The 13882-nt window shown below is 39.3% G+C and overlaps 1 protein-coding gene across 1 annotated transcript in view; it reads right to left on the reverse strand.

Moving 5' to 3' along the window:
* Positions 1-102: 102 nt before the first annotated feature.
* Positions 103-13882, reverse strand: part of LOC131902138 (chromatin-remodeling ATPase INO80) — a 36161-nt gene continuing 22381 nt past the window's right edge. Inside the window, exons 14-23 of the mRNA XM_059253169.1 lie at positions 11147-11206; positions 9864-10006; positions 8725-8809; positions 7723-7840; positions 5931-6016; positions 4366-4533; positions 4052-4185; positions 3004-3071; positions 1446-1539; positions 103-464 (exon numbers count right to left, since the gene is read on the reverse strand). Coding sequence (XP_059109152.1) covers positions 164-464; positions 1446-1539; positions 3004-3071; positions 4052-4185; positions 4366-4533; positions 5931-6016; positions 7723-7840; positions 8725-8809; positions 9864-10006; positions 11147-11206 — 1257 coding nt within the window. The 3' untranslated portion in view covers positions 103-163. The remainder of the gene's footprint in view (positions 465-1445; positions 1540-3003; positions 3072-4051; positions 4186-4365; positions 4534-5930; positions 6017-7722; positions 7841-8724; positions 8810-9863; positions 10007-11146; positions 11207-13882) is intronic.

A 13882-nucleotide genomic window follows, 5' to 3' on the forward strand; every position in this document is an offset into this window, starting at 1 on the left:
GTACAGACCCCCCTCAGAACACTGAGGTTCTTGTTTGTTTGCTTTTTGTTGTTTGAGACAGGGTTTCTCTGTGTAGTCTTGGCTGTCTTAGAACTCACTCTGTAGACCAGGCTGGCCTTGAACTCAGGGAGATCTGCCTGCCTCTGCCACCAGAGTGCTGGGATTAAAGGTGTGTGCCATCACTGCCTGGGTGAACATTGGGGTTCTTGAGAACACCATTTATTCTTACTAATGCAAAGAAAAAAGAAGTGAGGGTACTAAGTAGATAATTTAAGCACAGATAACTCCTTACCTTTAACAAAGGGCAGCTGCAAAGGTTAGGGAAGGAAAGTGGAAAATCAACTCCAAGAAGAAAATCCTTATTTCTCAGGTATCTCTGATGGTTCTCCCTGTCTGGCTCTCCCCAAGAGCGCAGCTGATGGAGCCTATAGGAGGCTTTCAGCGACAGGAAAAGCGCTAACCACCTGAAACAAACCACAGAGATAGGCTCACTCAGAGCTCTTAGGAAATTTGGCAGCTTACAATAAGGACCTATTTCATTATCATACATCATTTGCAAATCTTGAGCATTTAGAAAACAATTCTTTCTGACCTTCAGATAAAGTCATTACATACTTTTGTTCTATATATTCCTTTACATGATTTGTTTTTAATGTAAAATGCTCTATACAGCTATAATAAAAAGCAAATAAATACGAAAAGTACTCAGAAACATTTATCTCAACTTCAAAAACTTTTACCATAAAAACTATCTTATCAGGAACACAGTCATTCCTAATGAATTATCTATTTCATTAAAAACAACATAATAGGGGCTAGAGAGATTGCTCAGCAGTTAAGAGCACTGGCTGTTCTTCCACAGGACCCAGGTTCAATTCCCAGCACCCACATGGCAGCTCACACCTGTCTGTAACTCCAGACCCAGGAGATAAGAATATAAAAATACATATATATGCTGAGTGGTGGTGGCGGCACACACACACACACACACACATATATATATATATATATATATTAAAAACAATGTAATAAAAATCGGTGAAAGTCATTTTGTAAAGAATAAAAATACACAGCTAAATTTTCCAGAATGCTTGAGGTAATAGCAAGCATATCTATATGCACCTATGCACCTACCTACACACACACACACACACACACACACACACACACACACACACAAAAGATTATAATAATGCTTTTTTATTTGGGGGTGGGACAAGGTTTCATTGGCTGCTTCCAACACCCAATCCCCTTGCCTCAGCTTTCTAAGTGCTGGGATTATAGGCATGTACCACCACCATCCCTAGCTCATAAAAAAATTATCAATAGGGAAAAAAATAGAGGCTCAAATGGCCTAATATTAAATATTTAATTTCGCAGTATCTCATTTTTGTTCCTGCCTATTCCCAACTGCTCTTCTAACACACAGTACACAAACTTCTCACCTGGCCAAAAGTCCCTGAAGCATGAGGTTTGCCATTTCTGCTGGCGAGACATCAATAAATCGAAGGAAAGAAAAACAGCTTCCTTCATTAATACCTGGAAAATCAAAGAACAATGCTGAGCCCGCTAGCAAACCAAGAGACAATACTCAACCTGCTGACTTGTTTAGTTCTTAAAAACAAATGGCAAAGACTCTGATCCAGCCAGGATGTCATGTTGGTGTACTATAGCCACAGACAGAAGCCGTACCTGTCAAGTACAGCACATACGGGATGGAGTGGAGATGGCTCATCAGTCACCTTGGGGGGTTTTGGCCTCTGGTGAATTTCTATGATTTGAAGAAAAAGGAAAGGACAGAACAGAAGAGAAAGGTTCTGAACTTTCGCCTTAATATTTTGGACAATGCTCAAGGTCAAGCAGCTTAGGATAAGGAAGAGAAAAGGAATTCTCAATAAAAGCATTAATGTCAAATTTCAAGTGTAAGAAATTCTGTTTTGAGATAAGTTCTCATATAGCCCAAGGGGGGAGTCTCAAACTTGTTATGTACTCAAGGATGACTCTGAACTTCTGATCTTCCTGACTCTCTCTCCTGAATGAAGGGATTACAGATATGTGCCACCAAGCCTGGTTTATTAGGTGCTAGGGATTGAACTAAGAGCTTTGTGCATGTTAAGCAAGCACTCTATCATGCCCAGCCCAATTCTATTTTTTTTTAAAGTTCTCATACTAGGCCAGACTGGCTTCAAACTCATGGCTTCGGTCTCCTGAGTACTGAGATTAGAGGTGAGCCACTGGACTGGCTTTAAGGAAGAGAAAGTCCTAAGAGACAGGTAGGTATAAAACAGAGAAAGTCACTCTATTTTGTACTGCTTCCTGGTATATCTACAAATAACAGAAAGTAGGTCTTCATAGTGACTCATGTCTTTGATACCAGCACACGGGAGGCAGTGGCAGGCAGATCACTGAGTTAAAGGCCAGCCTTTTCTACATAGTGAGTTCCAGGATAGCCAGGGTTAGATAGAGAAACCCTGTCTTCTCTAATAAAACAAACAAACCAATAAAATAAAATAAGAATTACAGAAATTATAAATGAAGATAAACAACTTGTAAAATTTTTTTGATCTTTCGTTTGAGTGGTACGAAAGCATGTGTGTATACAAGTTCACGTGAGTGTGGGCAAATTGCATGTGCAAAGGTACCTTCCTTGGTGCCTTTCTATCTTTTGAGGCAAGGTCTCTGCCTGAACAAGGTGTTCCTTGATTTGACTAGTTTAGCTAGCCAGCTACTTTAGGGATCCTGTCTCTTCTACCTATGTGCTAGGATTGCAGGAGGGCCACCACACCCAGCCAGCACTTACCTGGGATCTGGAGTTCTGCACTCTAGTTAGTCCTCACACTAGTGTGGCAAATGCTAATGTTCCATAGTCAAAGCCACTCCCTAGCCACTAACTTAGCAATTTATCAAGACATCCAAAATTAAAGTCAAAACACTACAGTCACAGGCAAAACAAAGACCATCCTGGTAAATCCCGACACTCCTTTCAAAGATCAAAACTCCTACCTTTTCTGTGGAAGAGAGACTGCTGGATATAGTCTGGTGCAAATGGAGAAAGAAGAACCTTTAACCACCTGTAGAGCAAGTAATTAAAATAAATCTGAAGGGGAGTACAAACACTGGGAAGTTAACTAACCTAGAAGCTCCAAATTAAGGAAAATCTTTTAAGACTATTTCTACACATAAGTTTCTTGTCATATTACTATGCAAATCATGACACAAATGCTAGAAAATACAAAACTGTTACAATAATGTAACTCTCTCCTCACTTCACAGACTCTCAATTCTAGCCTGAACAAAAAGGACAACTCTGGTCCACTTCTCTTGCTCAAATCTGTTAAATGACCTTCAATTTTACTTTCATCAGGTCATGTTGATGAATATTTTTATAACGAAAACTTTGAACTTTCAAAGTCCACAGCTTTCAAATGCTGGCATACAGACATCCATTTAAGAGTACAATAAAAAGTCTGAAATCCAGAACTATCCTAACTTAGAGGTATAAGATGGATCACACACCAAGTTTCTGAATGAAATGGTCTCTAGCGTATTAGTTTAATGACTAATTCAACTTTACCAAATTTATTCCTGCAGATTCTATCAAGAGAGTACATTTAATTAAAAAGCAATCAATTCAGTTCTGCATTAAGTGTGACTCTAAGTTACTTTAACATAATTTAAGTATACTAGGACATTTCTAGTAAATTTACTGCTGACTTTTGGTGCAAATACACATTTGTACATAGGTACGTATTCCTGATTTAAAAATGGCTAAGGCAATTAAGGCCATCTAATGCAAGCCTTAATAGTGCTCCAACTCCCATCATATGAGCAATCAGTAGTTGTTCACTATTGGTTTACATATCTCTTTACAGGAAGCTCACACAGTCAACACTAAACTCATCTACTCCACTAAGGACACGGCACTATAGCACATTGTCTACGACATAAGCATGAGGGTGGGTTCAATCCCTGACACTACTAAATAATATATGTGCCCCTTGAGCCAAATTATAAAAGCACTCAGCATCAACCGGTATCAATATTTGCTCACCTATCTCGTGAATGGTTGAAGACCCTGATCTGTCCATGACGATAGATAAACTTAGAAATTTCATATGGCTTTAGGGAAATATGAAATGGAGACCAAGTTTCTTGCCGTTCAAATAACTCTGGGTGGTTACACACCTAAGATGAAGGGAAATGGCAGGACAACATTGTCATTTGCAGGCATCATTGCTTAATAATAAACTTCATGAATATTTACCTTCCCATTTTCATCTCTAGAGGTCTATCTGGAATCAAGCCTGGAGCCCTCTCCACAAAGTAGGTTAACAAAACCCACAGAGCAAACGACCTAAGCCTTACCTTCCTGAACTGCATGACAAGATTCATGAGGCTGCTGGTGGTGGTCTGTGCTTGCTGAGTAGAGCCCATAGAAGACTGCAGTAAGTCCTCAATGGAAATTTTATTCTTCAGTGCCTGATATAAGAGCTTTTGTCGGCTGGTCAATTGGCAGTACATTAGAATCTCAATCTTAAAAAAAAAAACAACAGTATAAACTTAAATAAAGCAATGTTTCCTTGCCCCACTTGTCATACACACTAGATATCCCCTCTGAATCCCCCTTTCCACTTCTTACAGCACCAACCATCACCTTTCACAGTAATTTACAAAACTACATTTCCAAATATCTCATGTCCATATCTTCAAGTACCAACTGTGAAAGGACTACTCAGTCTACAACAAGCATATGGGTGGTAGGACAAGGGGAAAGAGACCTCTTCTGTGACTAACTAAATTGGTTAACAGTATTATCATTCATTCAGTTGCCCAAAGATAATAATACCTGATTTAAAAAAAACAAATCTACAGAGCATGGAGGTACACAATTTAGCCCCAGTCCCTGGGAGGAAGATGCAAGAGAACCTCTGTGCTCTGGGGCTAGCCTCAGACTGGTCTACAGTGAGACTTGGTCTCCAAGGAAAATAAAATCACTGAGAGATACACATGAAATTTTTTCTTTCTTTTTTTTGGATTTTCGAGACAGGGTTTCTCTGTGTAGCTTTGGAACCTTTCCAGGAACTCACTCAATAGCCAAGGCTGGCCTCGAACTCACAGAGATCCGCCTGGCTCTGCCTCCCAAGTGCTGGGATTAAAGGCATGCGCCACCACCGCCCGGCCACATGAAACTTTTCTAAAAGATTTATTTATTCATTTAATGTGCACTGGTGTTTTGCCTGTATATATTGCGGGGGGGGGGGGGGGGGGCGGCGCTGGGGAAGAGACACTCGGATCCCCTGGAACTGAAGTTACAGACAATTGTGAACTGCCATGTGGGTGGTGGTAATTGAACCCGGGTCCTCTGCAAGAGCAACCAGTGCTCTTAACCACTCAGCCATCTTTCCACCCACATGAAACTATTTTGAAATAAAATAATTGTGAGACTTGTTTTAAGGTACACCAAAGGTTAGGAATGGTCATTAATCACCGCTGATGCTGTACCATGGGTACAAGTGGAGTCATGACATTATTCTGTTTTTGTAACGATTCAAACTCTCAATTAATAAAAGTACAGCTAGGCATGAGGACTCATGCATATAATCTCAGCAGGCAGCCAAAAGGGTAAGGCAGGACTGTTCACAGTTTGAGATCACCCTAATTCTACATCAGTTCCAGGCCAGCCTAGCTTACAGTGAAAGACCTTATATAAAAAATAAAGCAAAACAAACCCAAATTCGGGTAGGTGGGTAACAAAAGGAAAAGAATGTTATTTGCCTTGCTTAGGTCCCCTGTGACCATTCAAGTTCAAATATCTCAATCAAACTGATTACCTTTCATCTAAATATATGACAAGGAAATTTCCTGCCAAGAACCCTAAGCTGGTACCACCTGAGGTTCAAACTCATTAAAAATAAGATTTTATTTCTCACCTTGTCAGACAATTCATTTTCTACATCTTTTTTGATTCTTCTCAGCATAAATGGTTTCAGGATCATGTGTAAGCGAGAGAGTTGATCTGAAACAGGAAGTCCACAAATAATAAACAGTACACTGATTTAAGACAGTCAAAGTAAACATCACGTTCCTCCCTCCAAACCCTCCAAATGCCACTGGGCTCAATGATTTTCTGGAAGGATGAAACTTCAAAGAAGAACAAGCATCTTGTTTAGGCTCTATTTACATAGAAACTACTTTCAGAACATATCTGGAAAACTGTATCAATAAAAAGGTTTTCACAAAGATCTAAAGAAAGCTAGAAAAGACTCCCAGTGTGTACTAGTTATTTTGTCAATTTGACACAATGGAGACCCCTGGGAAGAAAGAACTTCAACTGAGGAATTCGTTCCCATCAGACTTGACGTGGACAAGCCTGTGGGGCATTTTCTTTCCGTGGGTGCGTGTGTTTGTTTGTTTTTTCTGGGACGGGGTCTCACTATGTAATGCTGGCTGTCCTGGAACTCATTCTGTAGACCAGGCTAACCCCGAACTCACAGAAATCTGCCTCTGTCTGCCTAATTAATTCAGGAGGACCCAGTCAACTGTGGGCAGTGCCACCCCTGGGCAGGTAGTCCTGAGTATTACAAGAAAGCAGGCTGAACAACCCATGGAAGCAAGCCAGAAAGCAGTTTTCTTCCATGGTCTCTGCTTCAAGCTCCCTGCTTCTGCTCCTGTTCTAACTTCTATGATGGTCTAAGATTGGGATGTGTAACCCAAAAGAACCCTTTCTCCCCAAACTGCAACAGAAAGCAAACTAGGTCACAGTGTTTGCCCAAAATTATCTCTAAAGAAACGTCAAATATTAACAACTTCTTCAAATCACTTGAAGAATTTATTTTACTGCATGCAAGTCTGAGCACCATGTGCATATGCAGTGCTTAATGTGGTCAGGAGAGGGTGGCATATCCCAAGTGACTGGAGTTACATATGCTGGGAGCTGCCATGTGGGTATTGGAAATTGAACCTGGATCCTCTGGAAAACTCAGTGATCACTGAGCCATCTCTCCAGACCCTACTTAATTATTCTTACAATTAGTTAATGTGAAGTTATGTTTACACAATAAGCAACTTGGCATGTTCTCAATACTAGGCAAATAGTACAAAACTATTTTGACAAGCCAGGTTAAAAATGTCTGCAACAGAGCCGGGCGGTGGTGTCATAAGCCTTTAATCCCAGCACGTGGGAGGTGAAGCCAGGCGGATCTCTGTGAGTTCTAGGCCAGCCTGGTCTACAGAGCGAGATCCAGGACAGGCACCAAAGCAAACCAAAACAAAAGTCTGCAACAGAAACAAATCCTAGGGCTCATAAAACGGCTCACTGGATGAAGATGCTTGCCAAGCAAGCCTGGTAACCTGAGTTCCATTTCCAGAACCCATACAAAGGTAAAATGAAGAAGAGAACAACTCCACAGTTGCCCTCTGACCTCCACAAGCTCACTGTGGCATGCACCCTCCCACCCAATACTAAGTAAAACTAAAGGAAAAAAATAAAGAAATCCTAAGTACATGGTTGCCCACACTAATATATTGAAAACAAAGTTCAGAGCCAGATGTGGTGGTGGCTCACACCTGTAATCCCAGCACTTGGGAAACTGAAACAGGAAATGTCTAAGTTTGAAGCCAAACTTCATAGAGAATTCCAGGACAGTCTAGGCCATAGTGTGAAACCTGGGTCACAGAATCTTAAAATTCCACACAAAAAGAGAAAGGCATAGTAGTACTTACTCTCATCAATAGCAGATTTGTTTTCAGCATGACTTTCAATGTCCTTGGAAAACCATTCATTAAATTCTTCGTGTGAATCAAATAATGTTGGCATAATGAAATGCAGCAGAGCCCAGAGCTTCAAACAAAGGAAAAATATTAAACAGATATAGTGTCATAAAATGATGCTATGTGAGTACAGATTAAGGTTTGGAGAATGAAGTAACAAATGAATGCATGTACGTGAGGCAGAAAGAATAAATGAATCTAAACACTTGCTCAATGAACCCGCTACGAATAGGTGTTGTAACCAAAAATTATGACTTCTCAAGTAATCGAAAACTAAAAGCTTAATAATATAAACACTGCTCAGCTTTTGTAGTAGTATAGATGACATTTTTAAAGACGACAGTCAAAAAGCTGATTCCATAGCTGAACACAGTTTTGTTGTAGTATAACTAGCTGTCAATAACCCTAAAGAAGGAGCCACAGAATTACAGTCTGTGAGGCCACTAGTTGACTATGTACTTTCATGAATGAAGTTTTATGGGAACATAGCCAGAGCCATTCATTTCTACCCTATTTATGAGTTTCCATATTACATAGGCAAAAACAAGCAGTTAACAGTGAATGTATTGTCTACAAAATGTTAAATACGATGATTCTAAACAAAGAATTGGGGTTGGGGATTTAGCTCAGTGGTAGAGCGCTTGCCTAGCAAGCACAAGGCCCTGGGTTCGGTCCTCAGCTTGGTTTTAGAGAATATTAGCTTCTGATTCTAGAGTAAAAACTTACCCGTATTAGATGAGCAACATTTCCTAACGTGCTCAATATTTATTAAAGAAATAAAAAGGAACACTGTATTTAACAAAGAGTAAGAAAGTAAGAATGGTGCCTCCAAGATACTTAGGAAGACTCAAAGTCTTCTATGGTAGTGAGTATCATTTGTACAGAATGGCAGGAGGCCATCATGGCTACAGGGGTCTTAAGAAGATATAAACGGTGATCCTAATTAGTGCCTACCTCTGCCATGGTATTCTGAATGGGGGTTCCAGTTAACAAAAGCCGATTCCGACACTGGAATTGTAAGAGAATCTTCCAACGAACACTGTTCAAGAAAATGAGTTACAAATTCCAAGTTGGCAATAAGTCTTTCTGTAATTATTATCTTGAGTCAATATTTCTAAAAATACTTTTCAAACAACTTAAGAATCATATACTGTATCATGCACACAATAAAAATATATTTTAACAAAGATGAAGATAAAAATCCCAGAACTGAGACTCATCAATACCAATGGTATGAATGCTTAGAAAAAAAAAAAAAACCCTCAAACAGGTGAAGTGGGTGACCTTTCTAGCTTTATCTTCTCCTGATGTTCTTGCCTTTAAAACACAGACACACACACAGACACACACAGACACACACACACACACACACACACACACACACACACACACACACACCCCATAAGGCAGCTACTTAGAAACCACTTATCTGAAACACAAAGTGTCAAAAGTATTAATCTTTGCCTTCTCAGCTCATCTGGTGGAGCAACGGAATAAGTGCTGGCTGGAAGAGAAGTCTTCACTCCTCTTAGCCACAGGCAGGTCCTTCCTCAACACCAATGCCCTCCACAGACTGGGACTTTCCACTTGTCCATTCCATGGACTTCTAAGAGAAGTCCCGCAGGTTCACCAAGTAAAATTATATAGCCAAGCACTATTCTATTTTAGTTTGAGAATCTTTACACGTGTAACTTAAAATAAAAGACTTTTTGAGGTCTAATAACCATGCAACTGGGGGGGGGGGGTGTGATAAAAAAGAGATAATCTCTAATGCCCCTTGAGTAACATTCTACTTGCTGCTTGGAATTCTTGTATAAAGTAATCCCTCAGAAAAGGCCAAGTTCCCTTTTCCTATAGAATTTTCCTTAGCAACAAAAGTCAAAACTGAGGAGATTGAGAAAAATCTATATATTCTAAGCATGGTATTTGAGTGTCAAAGAAAAATACATTAAGTAAGAATTTCTGCATTCTGGTCAGGCAAACTACTGAGGCACAAACCATGCTATGTTATATTCTGAAATTTCTGGCCTTTGCTGATTCTATGTGGAGATTCCCATAGAAACTAGAAGGCTAGTTTCTAATATGCATGTTACCTGGAACTACTCTTCAGCGCCTGAGCTTCATCCAGTACCATGTACTGCCATTTGACCCGCTGGAAATACTTGACATCCTGTACTACCAGCTGGTAGCTAGTGATGACCACATGGAAGGGGGCATCCTGAGTATACAAGGTCTTCTACAAATGTAAGAGGGGAAATATGGAAAATGATATGTAAACATTGTCAAACAAGTATTTTCAATGTCTGTATGTATAACTAGGAATAAGCACATATCCACGTGGAGGTCAAACAACAATTTTCCAGAGTTGGCTCTGTCCTCCCACTGTTGGTTTCAGGGACTGAACACATATCATCAAGCTGGCCTGGTACCCACTCAACTATCTCTCCAGGCAACATAACCATTCTCAATAAGGTAAAAAAGGAAGCTTAGTGTAGTAGTGCAACCTTTAATCCCAGCACTGGCGAGACAGAGGCAGAAGGATCTCTGTGATTTTGAGGTCAGCCTGGTCTACATAGCAAGTTCCAGGCCAGCTAGGACTACATAGTGAGGTATTGTCTTAAAAAGATAATAAAGTATGAACAGTGTGTTAAAAGAAAGATGAAGAATAGATGTTCTTCCATCTATGAGACTGAAAGAGGTACTGTGAGGCAAACTGCAAATGTCCAATGTTTTTAAAGCATTTCCTTTTATAATCAGAGTTAACAACTAATATCCTTTTCGTGAAAGAAAAGGGAAGATGGGACTGAAGAGATGGCTCAGTGGTTAAACCTCTTGCTGATCTTGCATGGTGACTCATAACCACCTGTAACTCCAGTTTCAGCGGATCTGGCCTCTTTGGGATCCTGCATGTATGTGGTACACATATACTCATGCAAACTCACACACATACACATAAATTTTTTGTTTTTTCCAAGACAGGGTTTCTGTGTGTATCTCTAGCTGTCCTGGAACTCGATCTGTAGACCAGGCTGGCCTTGAACTCACAGAGATCCGCCTGCTTCTGCCTCCCAACTGCTGGGATCAAAGGCATGCGCCTCCACCAGGCAGCCTCACATAAATTTTTTAAAAAAGTAAATCTTAAAGAAAAAAGGTCTTTCTTCATACTGGACTGTAAGTAAAAATGACTGCCTGTACAGGAAAAACAATGTATCTAAAGAAAAATATATTTGCCCCATATCCAGAAATGTAGATTTTTATAAACATGAGGACTTATTCAAATCAAAGAGAACTGAGAGAGAAGAGAGGGGGAGGCAGAGGGAGAGAGGAACGGGGAGGGGGAAGGAAAGAGGGAAAGAGAGAGAGATACTGAAGTTACCTGACTCCAGAATCTCCGGATGACTTTTCTATCATGAGGATTTCCCCAATATGGTAGCACCTAGAAAATGGATCAATACATACATTATTTTCTTTGGTAATAAACTGTAAATATTATCAATAAATAATGTTATTCTGAATGATTTAATAAAAAAAACTAATAAAAGGGGCATTGTTTTACCAATTCTCCTACTAACCAAATAGAAACACATACACAATGTATCTTTTTTAAAGTATCAGAGATACTGAAGCAATGGAAAATTACAGAGCCAAGGACCAGAAAAAGTGGTAAAGCCTATTAGCATGTGGTATACTTTCTCTATGCAGCACTGATACATTCCAAAAGTTCCAGCTGAGAGAATAAAAAGCTTAGTAGAGATTTTTTTAAAAGGACATGTAGGGGAGCTAGAGAGACAGCTCCTATTACTACTGTGGAGGACTTAGGTTAAGTTCCCAGCACCTACATGGTGGGTCACAACCATCAACAACTCCAATTCCAAGTGATCCAATACTCTCTTCTGACCTCTGAGAGTAAACACATACACGGAGGTAAAACACACATAAAATGAAATTAACAGCCAGGTGGTAGTGGCGCACACCTTTAATCCTGGCACTCAGGAGGCAGTAGCAGGAGGATCTCTGTGAGTTCAAGGCCAGCCTGATTTACAGAGCTAGTTCCAGGACAGCCAAGGCTACACAAAGAAATCCTGCCTCAAAAAGCCAAAACCAAACCAAGCCAAAATAAAATGAAATGAATAAATCTAAAAAATTAAAAAAAAAAAAAAAAGAGATGTAGAGCCAAGGATAAACATACAAACAAACAAACAAACTATAGTTCAAGTCAGAGTATTCTGGTAACTTAACTACCCACACTCCTGGCTCTAAACTATAACTCAAGGATTATGCATGAGTATTAAAATCCTTGAATTATCTCATGCTCTGATTAAATAAAGAAAATACTGAATTACTTATGTGCCAGAGGGGCGACAATACTAGTAGGGAAAAATAAATAGGTAGACAGACAAACAAACAAACAAACAAATAATAAATAAATAAATAAATGCTGGACATATAGGTACTAAGATGGCTTGCCTAGCACACATGAAGCCAGGCATGGGAAGTGGAGGCAGGAGAATCAAAACTAGTCATTCTCAATTATAGAGTGAATTTGAGGCCAGCCTGGGCTGCAAGTGATACTATCTTAAAAATAAATCAACCTTCCCTGCCCATATATCTCCTATGTGGAAGAAAAGAGTACATTTACAATATCTGTAGAAATTTTACTATACAATCTGACACAGGATTGAGCAATAATAATCAAACGTTCGAAAAGTAACACTGAAAATTAATGTGAAAAATTACAGAAACAAACCCAAAGAAGATTGAAATAATGAGAAGATGAGGATTGAGCTTTTACCAATGTTAAAGCATCCAGGTGTGGTAATACATGCCTGTAATCCTAAAACTGAGCAAGCTCAGGCAGGAGAATCATAAGTTTGAGGTCATCAGAGACTACCTAGCCAGACTCTATTTCAAATAGACAACCTAAAATACACGGTGCTTTCTCAGGTTTTCTACTAAAAAATAAAATAAACTGGCATCAGTGAGATGACTCAGTGGGTAAAAGTGCTTTTTGCTCAAGTCTGGCCATATGAATTCAATCTCTACAAGCCAAAATGGAAAAAGAAATGCAATTCCTAAAAGTGGTCCTCTGACCTACACACACACTAAAGTCCTATGCATGCAAGACCACACACGAATAATAAATAATAAATACGATGGATATGATCATACACACTGGAAATCCTAATACTCATGAAGCCAAAGCTCATCGAGGCTACAGAGCTATGTAGTGGTTAACAGCACTTGTTGCTCTTGAAGACCCAGCTTCAGTTCCTAGCACCCACATGGTGTTTCACAACCTCTGTAACTATTCTCAAGGAATCCAATATCTTCTTCTAACTTCCACAGACACCAGACATGCACATGGTACACAGAAGTACATGCACGTAAAACACTCACACACATACAGTAAATTAAATGAAAAAAAAAATTAAGATAGAAAAGCACTACATAAAAAAAAAAATCAGAAAAAAACTAGACTATATATACCAGAAAAATTATTTTAAGTCAAAAAGTCTTAAAACAATTTTATAATAATAAAAGATTCAGGGCATGGTGATGCAAACATTTAATCCCAGCATGTGGGAGGCAGAGGCAGGAGGACCTCATGAGTTTTTAAAGCAAGAATGGTCTACAGAGTGAGTTCCAGGACAGACAAGAAAGGCTACAAAGAGAAACCCTGTCTCAGAACAACGAAGGACTAAATAAATAAATAAATAAATAAACAAATAAATAAGGTTCAGTTCAGCAGGGAGGTAAAGTAAGTAATTATATATTTCTATATACATTAAGACTTTTAAGAGTAAATAAAGTTAAAAGCTAAAGCTAGAAGCAAAACAGACATACAGTAGCTGTGGTAGAGTTTAACATACCTTTCTCTCTCTCAGTGGTTACATCAGGCAGATGTATAGGAGAGAGAGAGAAGAAGCTAAACAAGTCATCTGACTTTGTTTCCTGACCTATCAACAAACAGAATACTGAACTGAACAACTGCAGAACACCTAAATTCTCAAACACGGTCAGGACATATGGAAACTGACCATATGCTACACCATAAAACCAAGACATTTTAAAGGAGTAACATAATAATATCACATGTCCTCTTGCCACAATG

This window comes from Peromyscus eremicus, unplaced genomic scaffold (genome assembly GCF_949786415.1).
Source record: "Peromyscus eremicus unplaced genomic scaffold, PerEre_H2_v1 PerEre#2#unplaced_2920, whole genome shotgun sequence".
In the NCBI taxonomy this organism is placed as follows: Eukaryota; Metazoa; Chordata; class Mammalia; order Rodentia; family Cricetidae; genus Peromyscus; species Peromyscus eremicus.